At 46.1% G+C, this 18,162-nt stretch overlaps 1 protein-coding gene across 1 annotated transcript; it reads right to left on the bottom strand.

Annotated features, from left to right (window-relative positions):
- Nucleotides 1–4,526: 4,526 nt before the first annotated feature.
- LOC306964863 (protein NLRC3-like) lies at nucleotides 4,527–8,945 on the bottom strand (the record flags this gene model as incomplete). The annotated part of the gene is made up of 5 exons (XM_079559031.1): nucleotides 4,527–5,043; nucleotides 6,039–6,215; nucleotides 6,763–6,936; nucleotides 7,067–8,795; nucleotides 8,894–8,945. The coding sequence occupies 5 exons, from the start codon at nucleotides 8,943–8,945 to the stop codon at nucleotides 4,527–4,529; spliced, it is 2,649 nt and encodes an 882-aa protein (XP_079415157.1).
- Between the last annotated feature and the right edge of the window lie 9,217 nt (nucleotides 8,946–18,162).

The following is an 18,162-nucleotide window of genomic DNA, read 5'->3' as shown; positions in this document are numbered from 1 at the left end:
AGAAAGTTGTGGGTCAGATACATAAAGCAGAAGATCATCTGCGTACAGAGACAACTTATGATATAAACCCCCCCGCTCTATGCCTCGGAAGTTATCGGCCTGTCTAAGGGCAATGGCTAGTGGCTCTATAGCAACTGCAAAAAGGAGTGGGGACAATGGACATCCCTGGCGAGTGCCTCTTCCAAGGGAGAAGTATTGAGATTGCTGTCCGTTGGTTATACCTGTTGCAACAGGGTTGGAGTAGAGTAGCTTTATCCATGAGATAAAGCCGTCTCCAAAGCCAAACCTCCGGAGTGTAAGAAATAAAAATTCCCACTCCACCCGGTCAAAAGCTTTCTCAGCATCGAGAAATAAGATGGATTCGGTGCTTGGACCGGGTGGAGTATAGACCATGTTAAGTAATCTTCTTACATTGGCTGTGGAACTTCTCCCTTTAACAAAGCCTGTCTGGTCAGCTGAGACAATTTGAGGCAAAACCTTTTCCAATCTACAGGTTAGAATTTTTGCCAAAATTTTATAATCCACATTTCGCAATGAGATTGGACGGTAGGAACTGCAATGAAGTGGATTTTTATCTTTTTTTTAGCAAGACTGTAATTGCAGCCTGGCATAATGTTGGAGAGAGTGCCCGTTGATAATGATTCATTACAAAATGCCTGAAAAAGAGGAGAAAGTATATCCGCAAATTTCTTGTAGAATTCTGCTCCAAATCCATCAGGGCCTGGTGTTTTGTTTGTCTGCAGCGATTTAATTTCTTCTTTGATTTCAATCATGGAGATGTTAGAATCAAGTGCAGACAAGTTTTCATGAGGAACGTTGGGATAAGTCAGTTCATCAAGGAAAATAGTTTTTTGGGATGAATCACTTTGATTTTCAGATGTGTACAGTGTTGTGTAAAACTGTTTAAAAGCATTGTTTATTTATTTGTGATTTATAACCGTTTTCCCAGCACTGTCTTGTATTTTAGTGATTAGACGAGAAGCTGAGTTCTGCCGAATTTGATGAGCAAGGAGTTCACTCGCCTTTTCCCTATATTCATAGCTGTTATGATGTGCTTTTAGTAATAACTGTGTGGCTTGATCTGTAGACAGTAAATCATACTCTGTCTGCAGCCGCAATTTTCTTTAAACAGAGATGGCAATGGAGAAGTTGAATATTGCTCATCAATTTCCGCAATTGAGCAAGTTAAATCGTGAAGCCTTGTGTTTTTGACTCTATTTATTTTTGAACAATATGCAATTATTTGTCCGCGCAAATATGCCTTGAGAGTTTCCCACAAAAGTGAATGACTGGCATCTGGGGAGCTATTAGTATCAAGAAAAAAGTCTATTTCTGTACCCAAAACTTTGTTAAAATCCTCATCTGCCAGAAGAAGAGTGTTAAATCTCCAGTTGCGTCTGGGTTTAGGGCAGTCCGGAAGTTCAAAAACAAAGGAGACAGCAGCATGGTTTCTGGTACAGTGATATGTGCACGAGTGGGTATTTTCCAGTAATTTATTGTCCACCAAAAAGTAGTCTATGCGCGTATATGTGTGATGAACATTGGAAAAAAATGAAAATATTTTCTTTTTTTGGAAGTGAAATCTCCATATGTCAGATAGCCCCGATTGGTTCATATAGTCTTTAACAGCTTAAGCACTTTTAAACGGGGCCTGTGACTTATTGGAAGATCTGTCAAGGTGGGGATCAAGAACACAATTGAAGTCACCCTACTATAATGTTGTAATTGTTATAATTAGGCAAAATAGAGAAAAGCTTTGTAAAAAAAAGTCTTGTTATCCCAGTTTGGAGCATATACTGATAATAAAATAACAGGAGTATAAAATACAGTGCCTCTCGAAAGTATTCATACACCTTGAACTTTTGCACATTTTGTCATGTTTACAACCCTAAGGATAAAGATTTTATTTTGACTTTTTTACTGAACGTTGACACACAAGTAAAAGTGAAAGAAAAATGATACATGATTCTGTTATTTTTCAAAAAAGCGAAAAGTGGGACTTGCATAAGTATTCATACAGCATGAATGAATACTTTGTGGAACCCCCTTTTACTGCAACAACAGCAGCAAGTCTTGGGGTGTGACTCTACAAGATTTGCACATGTAGAGACTGACATTTTAGCCCATTCATCTTTAAAAAACAACTCAAGCTCTGTCACATTAGAAGGAGAGCGTTTGTGAACAGCAGTTTTCAGATTATTCCACAGATTTTCAATAGGATTCTGGTCAGGACTGTGACTGGGCCATTCTAACACATTAATATGTTTTTATTGAACCATTCCATTGTAGATTTATCTTTGTGTTTAGGGTCATTGTCCTGCTGAAGGTGAATGTCCGCCCCAGCCTCAGTTCTCTTGCTGACTCCAGCAGGCTTTCCTCCAAAATGTCTCTGTATTTGGCTCCATCCATCTTCCCAACTATTCTTACAATCTCCCCAGTCCCCGCTGAGGAAAAGCAGCCCCACAGCATGATGCTCCCCCCCGTATATTTGACACTGGGGATGGTGCACTCAGGACGGTGAGCAGTGTCAGGTTTGCTCCATACATAACGTTTTGCATTTGGGCCAAAAAGTTAAATTTTTGTCTCATCTGACCAAAGCTCCTTCTTCCACATGGAGCTGTGTCCTCCATATGACTTCTAGCAAACTTCAAACGGGATTTATTATGGCCTCCTTTCAATAATGGCTTTCTTCTTCCACTCGTACTTGAAGGCCAGATTTGTGTAGAGTAAGACTTATAGTTGTCCCATGTACAGATTCCCCCAGCTCAGCGGCAGGACTTCACAGCTCCTCCAGTTAACTTGGGGCACTTGGTTGCATTTCTTACCAGTGCTCTCCTTGTTCAGTTTGTTAGTTTACGTGAACAGCCGTGTCTTGGTAAGTTCGCATTGGTGCTTTACTCTTTCCATTTCTGAATGATGGATTGAACAGTGCTCCGGGAGATGTTTAAATCTTGGGAAATCTTTGTATAACTTAAGGCTGCATTAAACTTCTCCAGAACTTTATCCCTGACCTCTCTGGTGCTCCTTTACCTTCATGATGTTGTTTAGTGACCGATACACTCCGACCACAGCTCTGAGGGCCTAAAAGAACAGCTGAAATTATACTGAGAGTAGATTACACACAGGTGGCCTCTATTTAACCGTCAGGCCAAGGAGTGAACATTCTGGAGTCATTAGGAATGTTTTAAAGGCAATTTAATGCACTCAGAAAATGCTGTATGAATACTTATGCACGCCCCACTTTTCACTATTCTATTTTTTGAAAAATAACAGAATCATGTATCATTTTGCTTTCACTTCACAGTTGTCTGTTACTTGTGTGTGAACGTTCAGTAAAAAAATCAAAATAAAATCTTTATGTTTAGGGTTGTAAACATGACAAAATGTGCAAAAGCTCAAGGTGTATGAATACTTACGAGAGGCACTGTATGTGTCCCCGAACAATTACATAGCGCCTGCTGTATCCGATATTATTTCTTCCAACTGAAAGGTTACATCTTTATGCACCAATATTGCAGCACCTCTGGCTCTGGCTAACCCAGTGTCTTTTGAGTAGGTTTGACTGACCCTGTTTAAGATGCGTTTCTTGGAGAAAAGCGACATCCGTTTTTAAATGCCTACGGTAGTTGTCTATTTTTTGCCTTTTAACTGTATTATTGACACCCTTCACATTTAGGGAGACAAAAGTGATATTGTGATTATTGCTTTGTCTATTCATTCCAGCCATGTAGAGATTATGGGTAAGAACATATCAGAGATTGGTATCGTGGTTGTATTGAACTGGTAAAAGGGTGTGGAGAACTGAATATAGGGACGAGGACAAGTGTAAAAAACAAACCAATAAACAAACAAACAAAATTAAAAAAATAATAAGACAAAATAAAACAAGACCAAAAAAAGGACCAAAAAAACAAAAACAAAAAAAAGGGGGGGACACAAGAAATATATCTATTAAAAAAAACGTATTGACATGAAATAGATTCAAAAAACTCTTCTGTAGTGAAACCCACTAAAAACTTAACTTCTTCTCGAACTCTGTTGTGAACATGAACAAGTAAAAATATATACTATAACAATCATCAAACAGGTAAAATAACCTTATAGATTTTCCTTGGTGCTTGGTAGAGACAAATTTAGCCCACACTAAAATCAGACACAGAATAATTACCTTGGATACATCAACCAAGCGGTGCTTATTTGCGTGGGACTGGCGCTCTTTGAGTCTTTACTATAACAACATGCTTACCGGGCTACATCTGCGCCGAGGCGGGGCATTCTGCACGATACACATCAGTACAGGACAGTTATGATGGCTCCTCTTCAACGCCGGCAAGGAAGGACTTCGCTTCTTCTGGAGTTTTCTGTCCATGTCTGTCCCTGACTTGAAGCGTAGCAGCAAAAAACATCTTGTACATATATCCTGCGGCTCTCAGCTGGGACTTGACCACGGAGAACGCAGCCCTCTTTTTGGACACCTCTGGGCTGTAGTCGGGGAAAAAATGGATCTCTGTTCCACGATAGATGAGTCAACCTTTCTCTCGGGCAAGCTTCAAGAGAAGCTCCTTATTCTGGTAGTGATGAATCCGAGCGATGAACGGCCGGGGCGCGTCCGCGCTACGTCTACGAACATTGATGCGGTGAGCCCGGTCTATGGCCAACGGAGTGGGGAATGCGTCTGGACCGAATACTTCTTTAAGACACTCGGCAAGAAATGCGGATGGACGTGGACCTTCGGATTTCTCAGGTAAATTGGTTATGCGGATATTATTGCGTCTTGAACGGTTTTCAAGGTTGTTGGTTTTAAGCTTGAGTTCTTCATGGTCCCTTTTCAGCGAGGCGCACGTATTCTCCAGCTCCATTACTCGACCTTGCATATCATTCATGGACGTTTCAATCTCTTGAATTGTCTTGTCATGGCTGTCTATCCGCGCTCGATCAGCAGAAAACTGTGCCAGTAAAGTTGAGATGATCCGTTCTTCGGATTTGAGCAGCATTGCCTCCATGTCAGCTCGGGTCAATGGCGGCGGCTGCAGCTCTTGGTTGCTAGCAGCACATGTTGTCTTTTGGCTAAAAAGGATTTTCTTCTTCCTCCGTCTCTTCTGAGGCTTGGGGGCTCTTCGGTTTTGTTCTACCCATGATAGCAAATTTGTTGGGTAAGGTTACACCGCGTTTGGCAAATATTAGAGTCTATTTCTGAAGGATTTTAACAGAGCTCTCCCGGTTGCTGCTTACTCCGCCATTGCTCAGACCGGATGTCGCGAAGCACTAATTTTTGGTCCTTGTTACTTGCGTATCAGTGCACGTTTGCTATGTCAATTCTTGTGTTTTTTGGTCTCCTGTACGGACGGAGATGGTGCGCTCATGTTTGCATTCTCATTTATTCACCTTCTGCCTGAATAAATACCCGTTAACTCCTACCATCGCAAAGAAAGCATCTCTGCTGGTCTTGTACCTTTCCCACAAATGCGGATAGATTGAAGTGAAGGGAGAAAGGAAGCTAGCGATAGCGAGGTTTAACGCGTTGACCAGTTAACATGCGTGTTAGCTGGTGTTTCCAAAAAACTCACGCATCATCAGCTTCATCACTCACTTTGCAAAACCATCCAAACAGCTGTCTCTTACCATGAAGTTGCTGGTAAGGCTCTTTGTAACAATGAAGGGAAACACGCTGTCTGCCGCGGACCGTGGCAAATCCTGCTTCTCCAGGTGATAATCCAAGCAAAACTCCAAAAACACGATGCGCATGGTCTGCGCGCTTCAATTTTGTGAAATCTGTCTGTCCGTCCAACAACAAGCCTCCTGTATTCTTCGGTAAAAGTCAGTTTAGAGCCGTGTTTTCATTTGAGTTGCTCTGGCAGGTTATGGGTAGTGAAGCCGCAGACACACTGCTACGTAAAGCGGCACGGAAGTGGTGCTGATAATGCGAAAAAAATATATATATTTTTATGAAAAATGAGGCGCGGGCCAACGGAATTGTTCCGTCCAGATGGCCCCAATTGACATTCTGTCCTGTGCAGGAAACCACCACCCCAACTGACCTTGAAGTCTCCAGTTGACAGTCTGTATCCTGCAGGAAACCACACAGATGCTCCACTCCTGAGTCCTTCAGGTTTGGGTTAAAGCCCAGATCCAGTTGTCTTAGATGTGAGGGGTTGGACTTCAGAGCTGAGGCCAGAGAAGCACAGCTGGACTCTGACAAACTGCAGCCCCACAATCTGAATAAAGAATAAATGTGTTTGTTTAAGTGGATTTTAGAAATATCACTGTAATATGCTTAATCTTTAATGTTTTTATCATGTTATTGGAAATTACAATGTTAAAAGTCTGCAATATAGTGAACAAACAAAAAGTCTGTATGTTTCCTGTATTTGCTCACAGAATTTAAAATAAATAGAAGCTTTAGTGTCGATGACAGTCTAGTTTCACAAGCTAGTTTTGTGACTATTTACTCTACTTCTACTACTGTAATCCAGTGAGCACTGCCTCTTCTCTTCTAGCAACAGTGTGTGTTGTGTGTGCTTTTCTGTACGTCACTGAGTTCGAGTAGAACATGTCCAGTGTGTCCAGAACTGAAATAATGAGAGTGAGCCGTGTGATTGTATGGACAAAGCAGAAGGCGTGTTTTCATCCACAGCGCAGCGTCTTCGAATTCAGCAGATTTGAATAATGGGGCGAGAATGACCACCGCACCCTTGATGTGTGCATTCACTTAGAAAATAATGGACGCGTCAAAACAAATGGAGAGTAAAGAAAGGGACTGACCTCAGAGTCTCCAGTCGACAGTTTGGACTCTGGAGCCCGTCACACAACAGATTCATTTCAGAGTTACCCACGGAATTGTCACTCAGGTCTAAATGTCTCAGGTGAGAGGGACTGGATTTCAGAGCTGACGCCACCATTTCAAGATGAACCTTTGAGAGTTTGCAATCTTTAAATCTGTAAATTAAGTAAAATGATAAAAGCAAAATAAAGTGTGAGCAGAACTGCTGCCTGTGAGGCCAGTGACACTTTTATAATCAGAACAATATGGTCCATGTTACAGCTTTTATGTTCCATCTGGACTTACTCAGCCTTTCTGCAGTTCCTCACGGCTGGGACCAGTCTCAGTCGTCCTTCCTCTGATGTATTGTACTTCTGTAGGTCCAGCTCCTCCAGGACGTCCTCTGACATCTGCAGCATGTAGGCCAGAGCTGAGCACTGGGACTCAGACAGTTTCTCTGATCTGTCTGACTTCAGGAAGTCCTGGATCTGCTGATGGAGCGAGTGGTCGTTTAACTCAGTCAGACAGTGGAAGATGTTGATGCTTCTGTCTGGAGATATGTCCTTTGTGTTCATCTTCTTCAGGTTGTTGATGACACTTTGTCTTGTTTTTGAGTCGATCTGTGATGGACCCAGCAGAGCTCCCAGAAGCCTCTGGTTGGACTCCAGAGTGAGGCCATGGAGGAAGCGCACAAACAGGTCCAGGCGGCCGTTTGGACTGAGGAAAGATTCTTGGAGGTTTTTTACGAGGAAATCCTCCAATGTTTTGTTGCCTGTAAATAATTTCTTGAGTATGTTTTTCTTGTTAAATGTATGAATGTGGTAAACAGCTGCCAGAAACTCCTGGACGCTCAGGTGGATGAAGCTGTAGACTGATTTGTTGAAGACGACGCTCTCTCGTTTGAAGATCTCTGTACAGAGTCCTGAGTAGACCGAGGCCTCGCTCAGGTCCAGACCCACCTGCTGCAGGTCTTCTTGGTAGAACATGATGTTTCCTCTCTGCAGTTGTTCAAAGGCCAGTCTCCCCAGCTTCAGGAGGAGCTCACAGTCGGCCGGAGTCAGCTCTGGGCCGCTGCTCTCCTGGCTGTACTTCCTCTTCCTCTGCGTCTGCACTAACAGGAAGTGTGCGTACATGTCGCTGAGGGTCTGGGGCAGGGGTCTGCTCTGCTCGCTTCTCAACATGTGGTCCAGGACGGTGGCTGTGATCCAGCAGAAGACTGGGACCTGACTCATGTTGTGGAGGCTGCGGGACGTCCCGATGTGGGAGAGCACTCTGTCACACTGCTCTGAGTCTGTGAACCTCTTCCTGAAGTACTGCTCCTTCTGTTGGTCAGTGATGAAGCCCCTGACCTCTGTGAACCTGTGCACACAGCGCGCAGGGATCTGATTGGCTGCTGCAGGTCGGGAGGTGATCCATATAAGGGCAGAAGGAAGCAGAGAGCCTCTGATGAGGTTGACCAGCAGCTGGCTGACCTCTGACTCCTGTGTGACCTCAGAGATGAGCTCACGGCTGAAGTCCAGAGACAGCCTGCTCTCATCGAGGCCGTCACAGATGAACAGGACTTTACTGTGGGCCAGAGTCTGAGCTGAGAGCTCCTTTAGTGATGGGTGGAACACATGTATCAGCGTCAGCAGACTGTAGCGCTGCTCTCTGACCAGGTTCAGCTCTCTGAAGGACAGTGGCACCACCAGCTCCAGCTCCTGGTTCTCTGAGCCCTGGGCCCAGTCCAGAGAGAACTTCACAACTGAGAAGGTCTTCCCCACCCCAGCCACGCCGCAGGTCAGCACCACTCTGATGGCTTTGTGCTCGGAGGGTAAGGCTTTAAAGATGTCCTGGCACCTAATTGGAGCGTCATGGACAGTCTTCTTGGAGAGAGTCTCCATCTGCCTCTCCTCATGTTGGGTACTGACCTCTTCACGGAGGCCCTCTGTGATGTACAGCTCAGTGTAGATCCTGTTCAGAGAAGTTGTAGCTCCTGTTTCAACTCCTTCAGACACACTCTCACACCTCTGCTCCAGAACGCTCTTATAGGCATCTGCATGAAACATGAGAAACGTATCGAAACAAAACAACTTCAGAAAGTTAGAATGGAACACAATGCCTCCAGTTTGTTGCATAAGCAGAGAACTGTACTGATGATGTCTATTGTGAAGTGTAAAGTGAGGAGTTCATCAGAGAGCTCCATGTCCAGTGTTGGTGTGAACAGGTTTAGAGGAAAGACACGGACATTCACAGTTCGAAACCAGTGCGCTGCACAATTGAAATGGTCACCAATTATTTATTGATCTGCCGGTGACAGAAATAAATAATTGGTGAGCATTACAGTTGTGCGGTTCTATCTTTTTGGTGTGAACTTGGTGTAAACAGGTCTCACTCTGTAAAGTGCTGTGGAGGCTCAGTCCTGGTCCACACTGAGGACAGGACTGTGTTGAACTGCTCTGGTCCCAGGTGGAAGACAAACAGTGTCTGCAGAGCCAGTGTCCACAGCTGGAGGAGACTGGATCCCTCAGGACGCTCCCACAGAGACAACAGGACAATGGGGCCGGACCAGGACTCTCTCTGTAGACCCAGAGTTGGCATTTTTTAAATTAAACCCCGTTATCCCTTTATTTTTATCTTACTTTTTTAAAATCTTGCTGCATAAATAGTAATGATTCTGTTTTAGTGACACACTCACAGACTCTGAGCAGATCCAGCTCCACGACTAAAGTCTATAGGGCGGTCCATAGACGCGTCGCTCTTCAGAGACTCACAACTGAACACTGCTCTCTGTTTCTCACTCTCAGCTCTGAAAGACACAGTTCATGCCAATATAGTTGCATGTGTGAAGCAAATGGATACATTCACTCTATAATTGTAATGTGTTTTCAGTTGGATGTTTGGGGCAGATTGGAGCAGGTGGGGTGTGTGTTGGGGCAGGTGAGGGGTGTGTTGGGGCAGGTGAGGAGTGTGTGTTAGGGCAGGTGTTGGGTGTGTGTCGGGGCAGGTGAGGGGTGTGTGTTAGAGCAGGTGAGGGGTGTGTGTTAGGGCAGGTGTTGGGTGTGTGTCGGGGCAGGCGTGGTGTGCCCCGACACAGGCCGCGGCATGGCATGGCACGAGACGGAGGATTCTGCAGACTGGCACGCAAAGGAGGACGGCACAGCAGGAGCAACGGGGGCCACGTGGACAGGAAAGTGCTGCGGGAAACCCTGACAAGGGTCTTGTTGTTGTGAAGGTAATATTAACAGATAATCCAAAAATGTCTCAGATATTAGCATGTTCAATTAGAAAACAGTCAAGTCTAATTTTTAAATGGAGTGCACTCATCACAATGATCAAGCCTAATGTGCTGCTGTGGGACATATTTGAATCAGGATGTGCTTCATGTTAAAGGCGGTGATGAAGATGTTTGGGTGACTCTCACAGCAAACTTTGTGCAGACCTAGTGTCACGACTGATGTTTACAGGACGCTCCATGGACCTGTTGCTCCTCAGAGACTCACAGCTGGATATTGCGCTCCGTTTCACAACACGAGAAAACAGTCAATCACGAGCTAACTAGATAGAGATGCTGACCAGTTGCTGAGCCATAAACTCTACTAACCGACAATCTAATGATTGCAAAAAGAATTTCTTTCGTCTGCTGTTGGAGCCACAAAGGAAGGCATGGGTGAAAGCCCTGAAGCTGCAAAATACCCCAAATGTCAGGCAGTGCTGGTGTGAGGAGCCTTGACAAATCTGCTGCCAAAGCTCGACAAATAAATGTAGCCATGTAGTTCTATTTCCGCATATTATTGTTGTTAGCATTTTAAGAAGGAGGATTGCCATCTGATTTTGAGTTGTTTACTTTTGACTACTTTTTTTAAGACTTACCAAGGTGACTTTTTCATTGCTTAAAGTTGATTTATGTGCTTAAAAAGAAGTAATGAGTCATGTTTTGAAATGTAATATTTATTATAGTGGAATCATACAAACAGTAGAACACTGGTTGTGTATTTGGCTCTTCATTTTGGGAAAATAACATAAATGCAGGACCTCGGAATGGGTAGTAATGAGTTACATTTACTACTGCGTAGTAAAGGTTAATCACAACGAAGAACACTTATCAATATTTACTTGTGTTGCCTTGTTCTCACTGTGCTGCCACATACAGTAACTCAGGAGTTTTGCTCTCATCAGTTGACTCTCTAAACATAGAGACTGAACTGAAATGTGACGGATCATGACCTTTTAACATGTACATGTACATGAACTACAAAACCGTATGTTTATCCAGCCATTAAACTGACACCAGAGTTCGTTCCAAGATGGAGGCGGGTCCACACGCTTTTTAAGACGTCTCTGTTTAAATTGGACTCCAACTAGGTTTTCAACGGGTTTGAAGAAACCATAATAAGTTATTCTGTCATTGGAAAGGATATCTTAGGTGACAAAACTAATCCGAGGTGGTAAATATTTGCGGTTAATGAAAAATGAACTTTGGCAAACAAGCTTGCGGACTAAGCTAACTCACTAGCAGCATTAAGCTAACACAATTTGAAGTAGAATGAGCGGCAGTCACTCAAAATCCAAACGTAAATCAAGTTCGCCCATTAAATCAAAAGGCAAGAAGATGGATGAGCACAACTATGTGGACGAAAACAACTTTTCGGTGTTGGAAGTTGACGGTGACTTTGCGCAACTTCTCCCCGAGACACCGATCAATAGTCCCGTTTCCAAGAAAGTTTGTGGCGGGGAACCCGAGCCATCACTTCATTCCATCCTGAAAGCGGTAAAAGACAGAGCCGATGAGGTTAAAAGTTTGATTAATTCAAATGCGGATGATATAAAAGAGATCCAAAAATCAATTGGGTTTATGCACGAAGAGATTGATGACCTTAATATAAAAGACAACATCATGCTCGAGGCGAAGTGTGGTAAGCTTGAGGCAGAAATCGTGAAGATGAAAGAACACGTTGCTGATGCTGAGAACTACAAACGTAGATGGTGTCTCCAACTTTTTGGACTGTCTGAACGGGATGGAGAAAACGTGAAGGTGAAGGAGAGGGTCACTGCCATTTGCCAGAAGCTTGCACCTGCCCTGGGGTCAAAAGTCGCTGATGGTATAGATGTGGCACACCAGCTGGGAAAACGAGAGGACCGCAACAAGACCAGAGGGATCATCATTCTTTTCGTCTACCGCTACGTGAAAGATGAAATATGGAAAAACGCCAGGGAAAACGTCTACCTACTTGAAAACAGGCTTCAGTTTTGCTTATATCACTCAAAAGAGGATAAAGAAGCTCGAACTGTGCTATGGCCCATCATTAGTAAGGCCCGCCAGGAAGGCAAGAGAGCCTACTACGTGGGACGCAGAGGCTTCGTGGATGGAAAAGAGGTTTTTGTCCACCTATCGTTGATAAAGATGGAAGATATGTCTGATATGTCAGATATGTCAGCCACTATTTGTTCGAACTGTTTATGTGGTAAGTTAAAATCTTCTTTCTGAAATGCACCTTTTTGTATGTAAAAAAAAAAAAAGGTTTCAAATGTTTTTGTAGGAGTCGTGTGAATACAGTATGTTTCTGTTTCAGGGATATTTTGGATTTAACTTTTTTGTCAGTTAACACAAGGGGTCTGCGTAACAACATAAAATGAAAAGCTTTTTTTTTTTTTTTTCCAAAAAGGCAAAAGTTGATTTTATTTTTTTTCAAGAATGTCATTGTACTTTAGAAGATGTAACTTTTTGGAAAGGCCAATGGGGAAAACATTTGTGGTTAGCACATGGTTAAAATAAATCAGCTGGAGTGGGTATTTTGAAAGATAATTTTTTAAGGCAAAGTTTTAGATGTGATGTCTGATAAAAAAGGTCACTGGATTTTTTTGGTGGTTGAATGTCCATGTAATGTTTTTTTGCTGGGAAATATTTATGGCTACAACTCAGATGGCATAAATGCAACCTTTGGCACTAAATACGTTTCCATAAAAGTGATGCTTGGAGGGGACTTCAACATGCTTTGGTCTAATCAGCTGGATAGAAATCCTTCAAGGCCACAAAACGGAGAGAATCGCCTTTGTGAATTTGCAAATCGCATGAACTTATTGGACATATGGAGAACCTGTCATCCCACGGACCAACAATACACTTGGAGTAACAAAACTTCTTCCACTTTGTCTAGAATTGACTTTTGGCTAATATCAAGGGAAATAGAGCAACTAGTTTCGGAGGTACAGATTCGCCCAGCAATTCTGACTGATCACAAATCCATTTATATCAAACTGAATCTGTCAAAAGAGTTTATAATTACTGGAAACTTAACAAAGAAATTATAACCACTATTCATAAACTTATTGTACAACATTGGTCACTTGCAACAAAGAACAAGGCGTTTGGAAAATATTGGGAGTGACTTAAATATGAAATTAGAAAATTTATTGTAGGTTAGAGGTTAAATCAAATAAAAAAGCTAAATTTAGAACTCTTAATTAAAAATGTTTCTGACATTACGGTTTGCATGGTAGATGATGACAGTGAAGATCTACAGAAACAATTGCAAAAATATCAAGAGGAATTGGATAATGTCTATATAGAAAGGGCGCAGGGTGCTTTCATTAGATCCAGATTGAAATGCAGAAGGTGAAAAGAATAGTAAATATTTTTTTAGCATCGACAAAAGAAATATTGAAAGAAATTCACTATCTAAGCTACAAATAAATAATTCAATAACAGATAATTCTAAGGAAATTTCTGAGTAGGTCTTTAACATTTACAGGGATCTTTATGAAAGTGACCCTTGTATGGATAGCAGTGATGTTTTAAACTCTCTAAAAGATGTGAAAAAAGCCGGTAAAATTCTGAAAGAGAATTGTGATGACATACTTACTGTTGAAGAGGTTAAATGGGGAATAAAAAATCTCAAACCCAACAAATCACCGGGCAATGACGGCCTGACATCAGAATTTTATCACAAGTTCTCTAACGAAATTTAAGAATTTCTTTTAGCAGTTTACACAGATGCTATTAACAATGGAGAATTGCCACACACTATGAAACAGGGTCTCATCACTCTGATTCCAAAACCAAATAAGGATCCTTTAGTTATTGATAATTGGCGAGGTATAATACTAAATAATGACTATAAAATGTTGACGAAAAAGTGGGTTAAATGACATTATTCACGAATCTCAAAGTGGCTTCATGCCTGGATGACACATTTCTGATAATATTAGGTTATCCCTGGTAATCCCCTTATTATTTTTTTGGATTATTGAAAAGCTTTTGACACTGTGAGTCATAAATTCATTGTTGACACTTTAACTTTTCTAAATTTTGGATCTATTTTTATCCAAGGTTTCAAAACATTATATAAAGATAACAACAGTGCAGTCAAACTTTTGTATTACTCTACTAAATAATGACTATAAAACCTCTCCCAAGAGCACCGGCCACCCGAAGAAAAGATATGGTCCAGTTCGGCCAGGCCGCCTCTCCCAAGAGCGCCTGGGGCACCGAACCGACCATGCAGGAAAAACAGGAGCTCAGAAGCGCCTCTCCCAAGAGCGCTCAGAGCACCTAGAAGGCCAAACCAACCCAGGTCATTCCCTCCTGAACCACCATAGGGTTGGGGGGGAATTCATGACCGTCCACCACCCAAAACTAGTCCATCCCTGCCTGGCGAATGGGTTCAAACGGGGGCCCCGAGTAGGCCCTCCAGTACTGTCTGTAGGTCCCAGGTCGGAACTGACCGGCGCACGGGGGGTCTCAGCCTACGAACGCCCTGAAGAAAATGCTTCACCAAGGGGTGACTGCGAGCAGTGTGGACTCCGAACCCCACGTGCCCGGTAACGATGGCTGCCGCAAAAAACCCTAGGGTTGCGGCGGCCCTGCCTTTCTCCAGCAGACCCTGGAGAAAACTCAGTACATCCTGTATAGAACAGGATGTAGGGTCCAGGTCCCTCTCTGAGCACCAATCAGAGAAAAGACGCCAACGGACCCTGTAAGCCCTGGTCGTAGACGGGGCCCGAGCACCCTGGATTGTGGCAACAACTGAAGAGGGGAGGCCAAGGTTTAGCAACTTCCCCCGTTCAGCCTCCAGACCATCAGTCTGTCCGGGAGGGGCCACGGATCCCCTTGTGCCCTTGAGCAAGATGAATGTGCCCTATGTCCTCACTCTGTGAAGAAGGGGTGCAATGAGGCGCAGGGGCGGAAACGCATAAAGCAGGCCGGACGGCCATGGTCGATGGGCCATGGCATCCACGCCGAGAGGAGGCCCGTCTGTTGACCTGAGCGAGAAACAGAGTGGGCACTGTGCGTTCTCTGCATTGGCGAAAAGGTCGGCCACTGGTCTGCCGAAGCGGAGCCACACCTCCGCCGCGACCTCCGGTGCCAGGGCGCCCCCTCTGGACATCCTGTCCGCGCCGACATTGCGCGATCCGGGAATGTGGCGGGCTTTCAGACAGGCCAGGCGGATGCTCGCCCAGTTGAGCACCTCCGCTGCCAGCCTGTGGAGAGCGGGGGACCTGGTCCCCCCCTGCCTGTTCAGTTAGGCCACCACTGTGGTGTTGTCCGACCTAACTAACACGTGGCGACCCTGCAGATGGTGGTGGCAAAGTGTAGGAGGACCTTCTGCACTGCCACCATCTCTAGGAGGCTGATGTGTCTCGGAGACAGGGGCCAAACACCGCTCGCCGTGAGATGGCCCAGTACTCCGCCCCAGCCGGTCAGGGAGGTGTCTGTGAACACCTTGCAGTGGGGGACAACCGCACCAGCGTCAAGTCCTTCACACGGCGGGACTCGAGGCGTGAAAACCAGCGTTGAAGGCCTCTCATATGCAGCAGACCCAGTTGAACTACCGGGTGGGCTGATGCCATCATGCCGAGCAGGGAGCGGATTCGCCGAGGTACAATCCACGGACCATCCAACACCTGTAGTCCCAGACCCAGAATCACTGACTGCCTTTCCAGGGAGAGGGAGGCCCTCATGCCCTTGGAATCCAAGCGTAAACCCAGACAGACCAATTCCTGGGTCGGAGCCAGTTGACTTTTCTCCCGATTGACAACCAGCCCCAGCCAAGAAATGTGCCTCAGCACAGCGGCCGTGTGGGCTTCGGCTTCCTGTGGGGAGGAGGCCAGAATAAGTCAATCGTCGATGTAAGTCAGGATTCTGAGACCCTGACGGCGAAGCGGCTCCAACGCTACCTCCACACACTTCGAGAAGGTGCGTGGGGCTAGGGAGTAGCCAAATGGGAGGCGGCAATACTCGTAGCATTTGTCCCCGATTGCGAACCGGAGAGACTGCCTGTGCGCTGGGACAATGGGGATGTGGAAGTATGCGTCCATTAGGTCCACTGAAGTAATCCAATCTCCGGGCCTGACGCATTGCGCAGCAGCTGCTGCACCGTGAGCATGCGGAAAGGCCTCTTCACAATGCAGTGATTGAGAACCCGTAGGTCCAGAATGGGCCGCACACCACCGCTCTTTTTGGGAACGAGGAAATACGGGGAATAAAACCCCATCCTCGCTCTGAGCGAATCCTCGTCTGCTATGGGGCCGCGCTGTAGCAGAGACACCACTTCTCTTGTGAGCGCCGCTGCCTCGGCTGAGCTGCGTAACCTTGTCTTGAGGATACCGCGAAAGCCTGGAGGTCTCCGAGAGAATTGTAGAGCGTATACCCTTCTGAGCGTTCTGTCCAGCCAGGGCGACCTGAGGAGCCCTGTGTCTTTCCAGACCTGGTAAAACTCTGTCAGGGGCCGTACCACGACACTGAGTGAGAGCGGTTAAACGGGCCCGCCCACAGGCTCCGCTCTCGGCGGTGAGCCGCAGCGTGGGGGGCCCTGCTTGAAAGGGCCGACGCTCCCGGGAGAGAGCAGACTCATCGGCCGAGAAAAGAGCGCGCTCAGCTTTACGCTTCTTAGCGGGGATTAGAGAGAGCGTGGGGAGTGTAAGGGAAGAGGGTCTACACATAGACTTACACCACTGCCCCGAGGATTTTAGAGAAGCATGCTGACGAGCTGCAACATCATGGGGAGCTAAAGTGCCTGACATAATGTCATATCACCTTTTTTCTCTCCCACTTCTCAGCGGCAGAGAGTGGGAGCGCAGACGAGCACTGAGCAGAAGTATCAGAGCCAATCACAGGCCTGTACCTGCTCGAGCCCCCTTTTTCTTCCACGTTCGCTGTCTTACGTACAGTCGACCAATCACTGTCGAGGAACAGCACATCAGAGCTGGGTCTCGCTGTCAGAGCGGCAGTGTGCCCACATTCACTCATGTGAGACAGGCAGCGGAGCTGAGCGGCAAGGAGTGTTCAGCGGGGCCCCCTGAGCCCTGCTGACTGTAACCACATTCCCACTCCGAGTGGCAATAGGTAGACTTGTGGCGCCTTCAGCATGGAAGGAATACGAAGTAGGCTCTTTTATGAAGTAACGGGCCGAACGGCCTTTATTCACGTTTTTAAATCCCCCTCTTCCTCCCCTGAAGCCCGGAGCAGGACGGCGGTCACGTCTCGGGCTGGGATCATCGCTGCGCTGACGCTCCGGAACCTGGGGGCGTCGAGGAGCTGCACGTGAGGAGGATGCGGGGCCTTGACGAGGGGGAGATTTGCCTTCTTCCTCCTCGTTCGGCGCGCCAGCGTGAAACAGAGCCCTGGTCACGCTGAGGACGGAAATTATGGGCCAGTTGTGCGGAGGCTTTAGCGGCGGTCTCCAGTCGGTCCACCATAGCCTGGATGCCAGGAGGGAGGACTGGTCGGGCGGCAAGCTCAGGAGACTGCGTTTGTACAAGCCCAGCCAAAGATGGCGGCAGCCGACCAGCGCTGCGCACATGGTCCGTCCACCGTCGAGGGCAAGAGCCTGTGACATGCGGGCGAAGGCCACCATGGTGATCTCCGGCTCCTCAAACTCTTTGCGGGACAGCTGGTCACGACCGCGGATGAGTTTGTCCAGAGAGGCGGTGAGCAAGGCCATATTGTTAGCTAACGCCACGACCTGTGCAGCGTTAGCTAAAAAGATGTGCAATAGGTGAATCCTCCAGCAGGGTGATTCTGACCATCAGCTTGGCTCCACATCATGGAGATGGGTCCCCGGGCGCGGCACGGCCGTGGACCACTGCTCCTTACGGGTTGCCCCAGTGGCATCGAAGGATGGGTTAAATGCAGAGGACAAATTTCCCTACGGGGACAATAAAGTAAACAAACAAACAAACAAACAAAACAGCATAACAGCGGTTAAGGATGGACACTGTGAACCTATCCCGCTCTGAGGGAAGGTCCACTTTACCGCCGGGCCAGAGAGAAGAGGACGGGAGAAGGGACATTCTAATCCCGTCCTCGATGGCGGGGACACTCTTCGGCTGGCCCCATCCTTCCACAGTGGCATACACACCGTATGCAAGGGCCGGAGTGCGGGCTGCCTGTCGCAGGCGTTGCCAAACAGGTCCCGGAACAG

The sequence above is a fragment of the Gobius niger genome, assembly GCF_951799975.1.
Source record: "Gobius niger genome assembly, chromosome: 6".
Classification (NCBI taxonomy): domain Eukaryota; kingdom Metazoa; phylum Chordata; class Actinopteri; order Gobiiformes; family Gobiidae; genus Gobius; species Gobius niger.
Note: the sequence above shows the minus strand (reverse complement) of the source record. Positions and strands in the feature narration are given on the sequence as shown.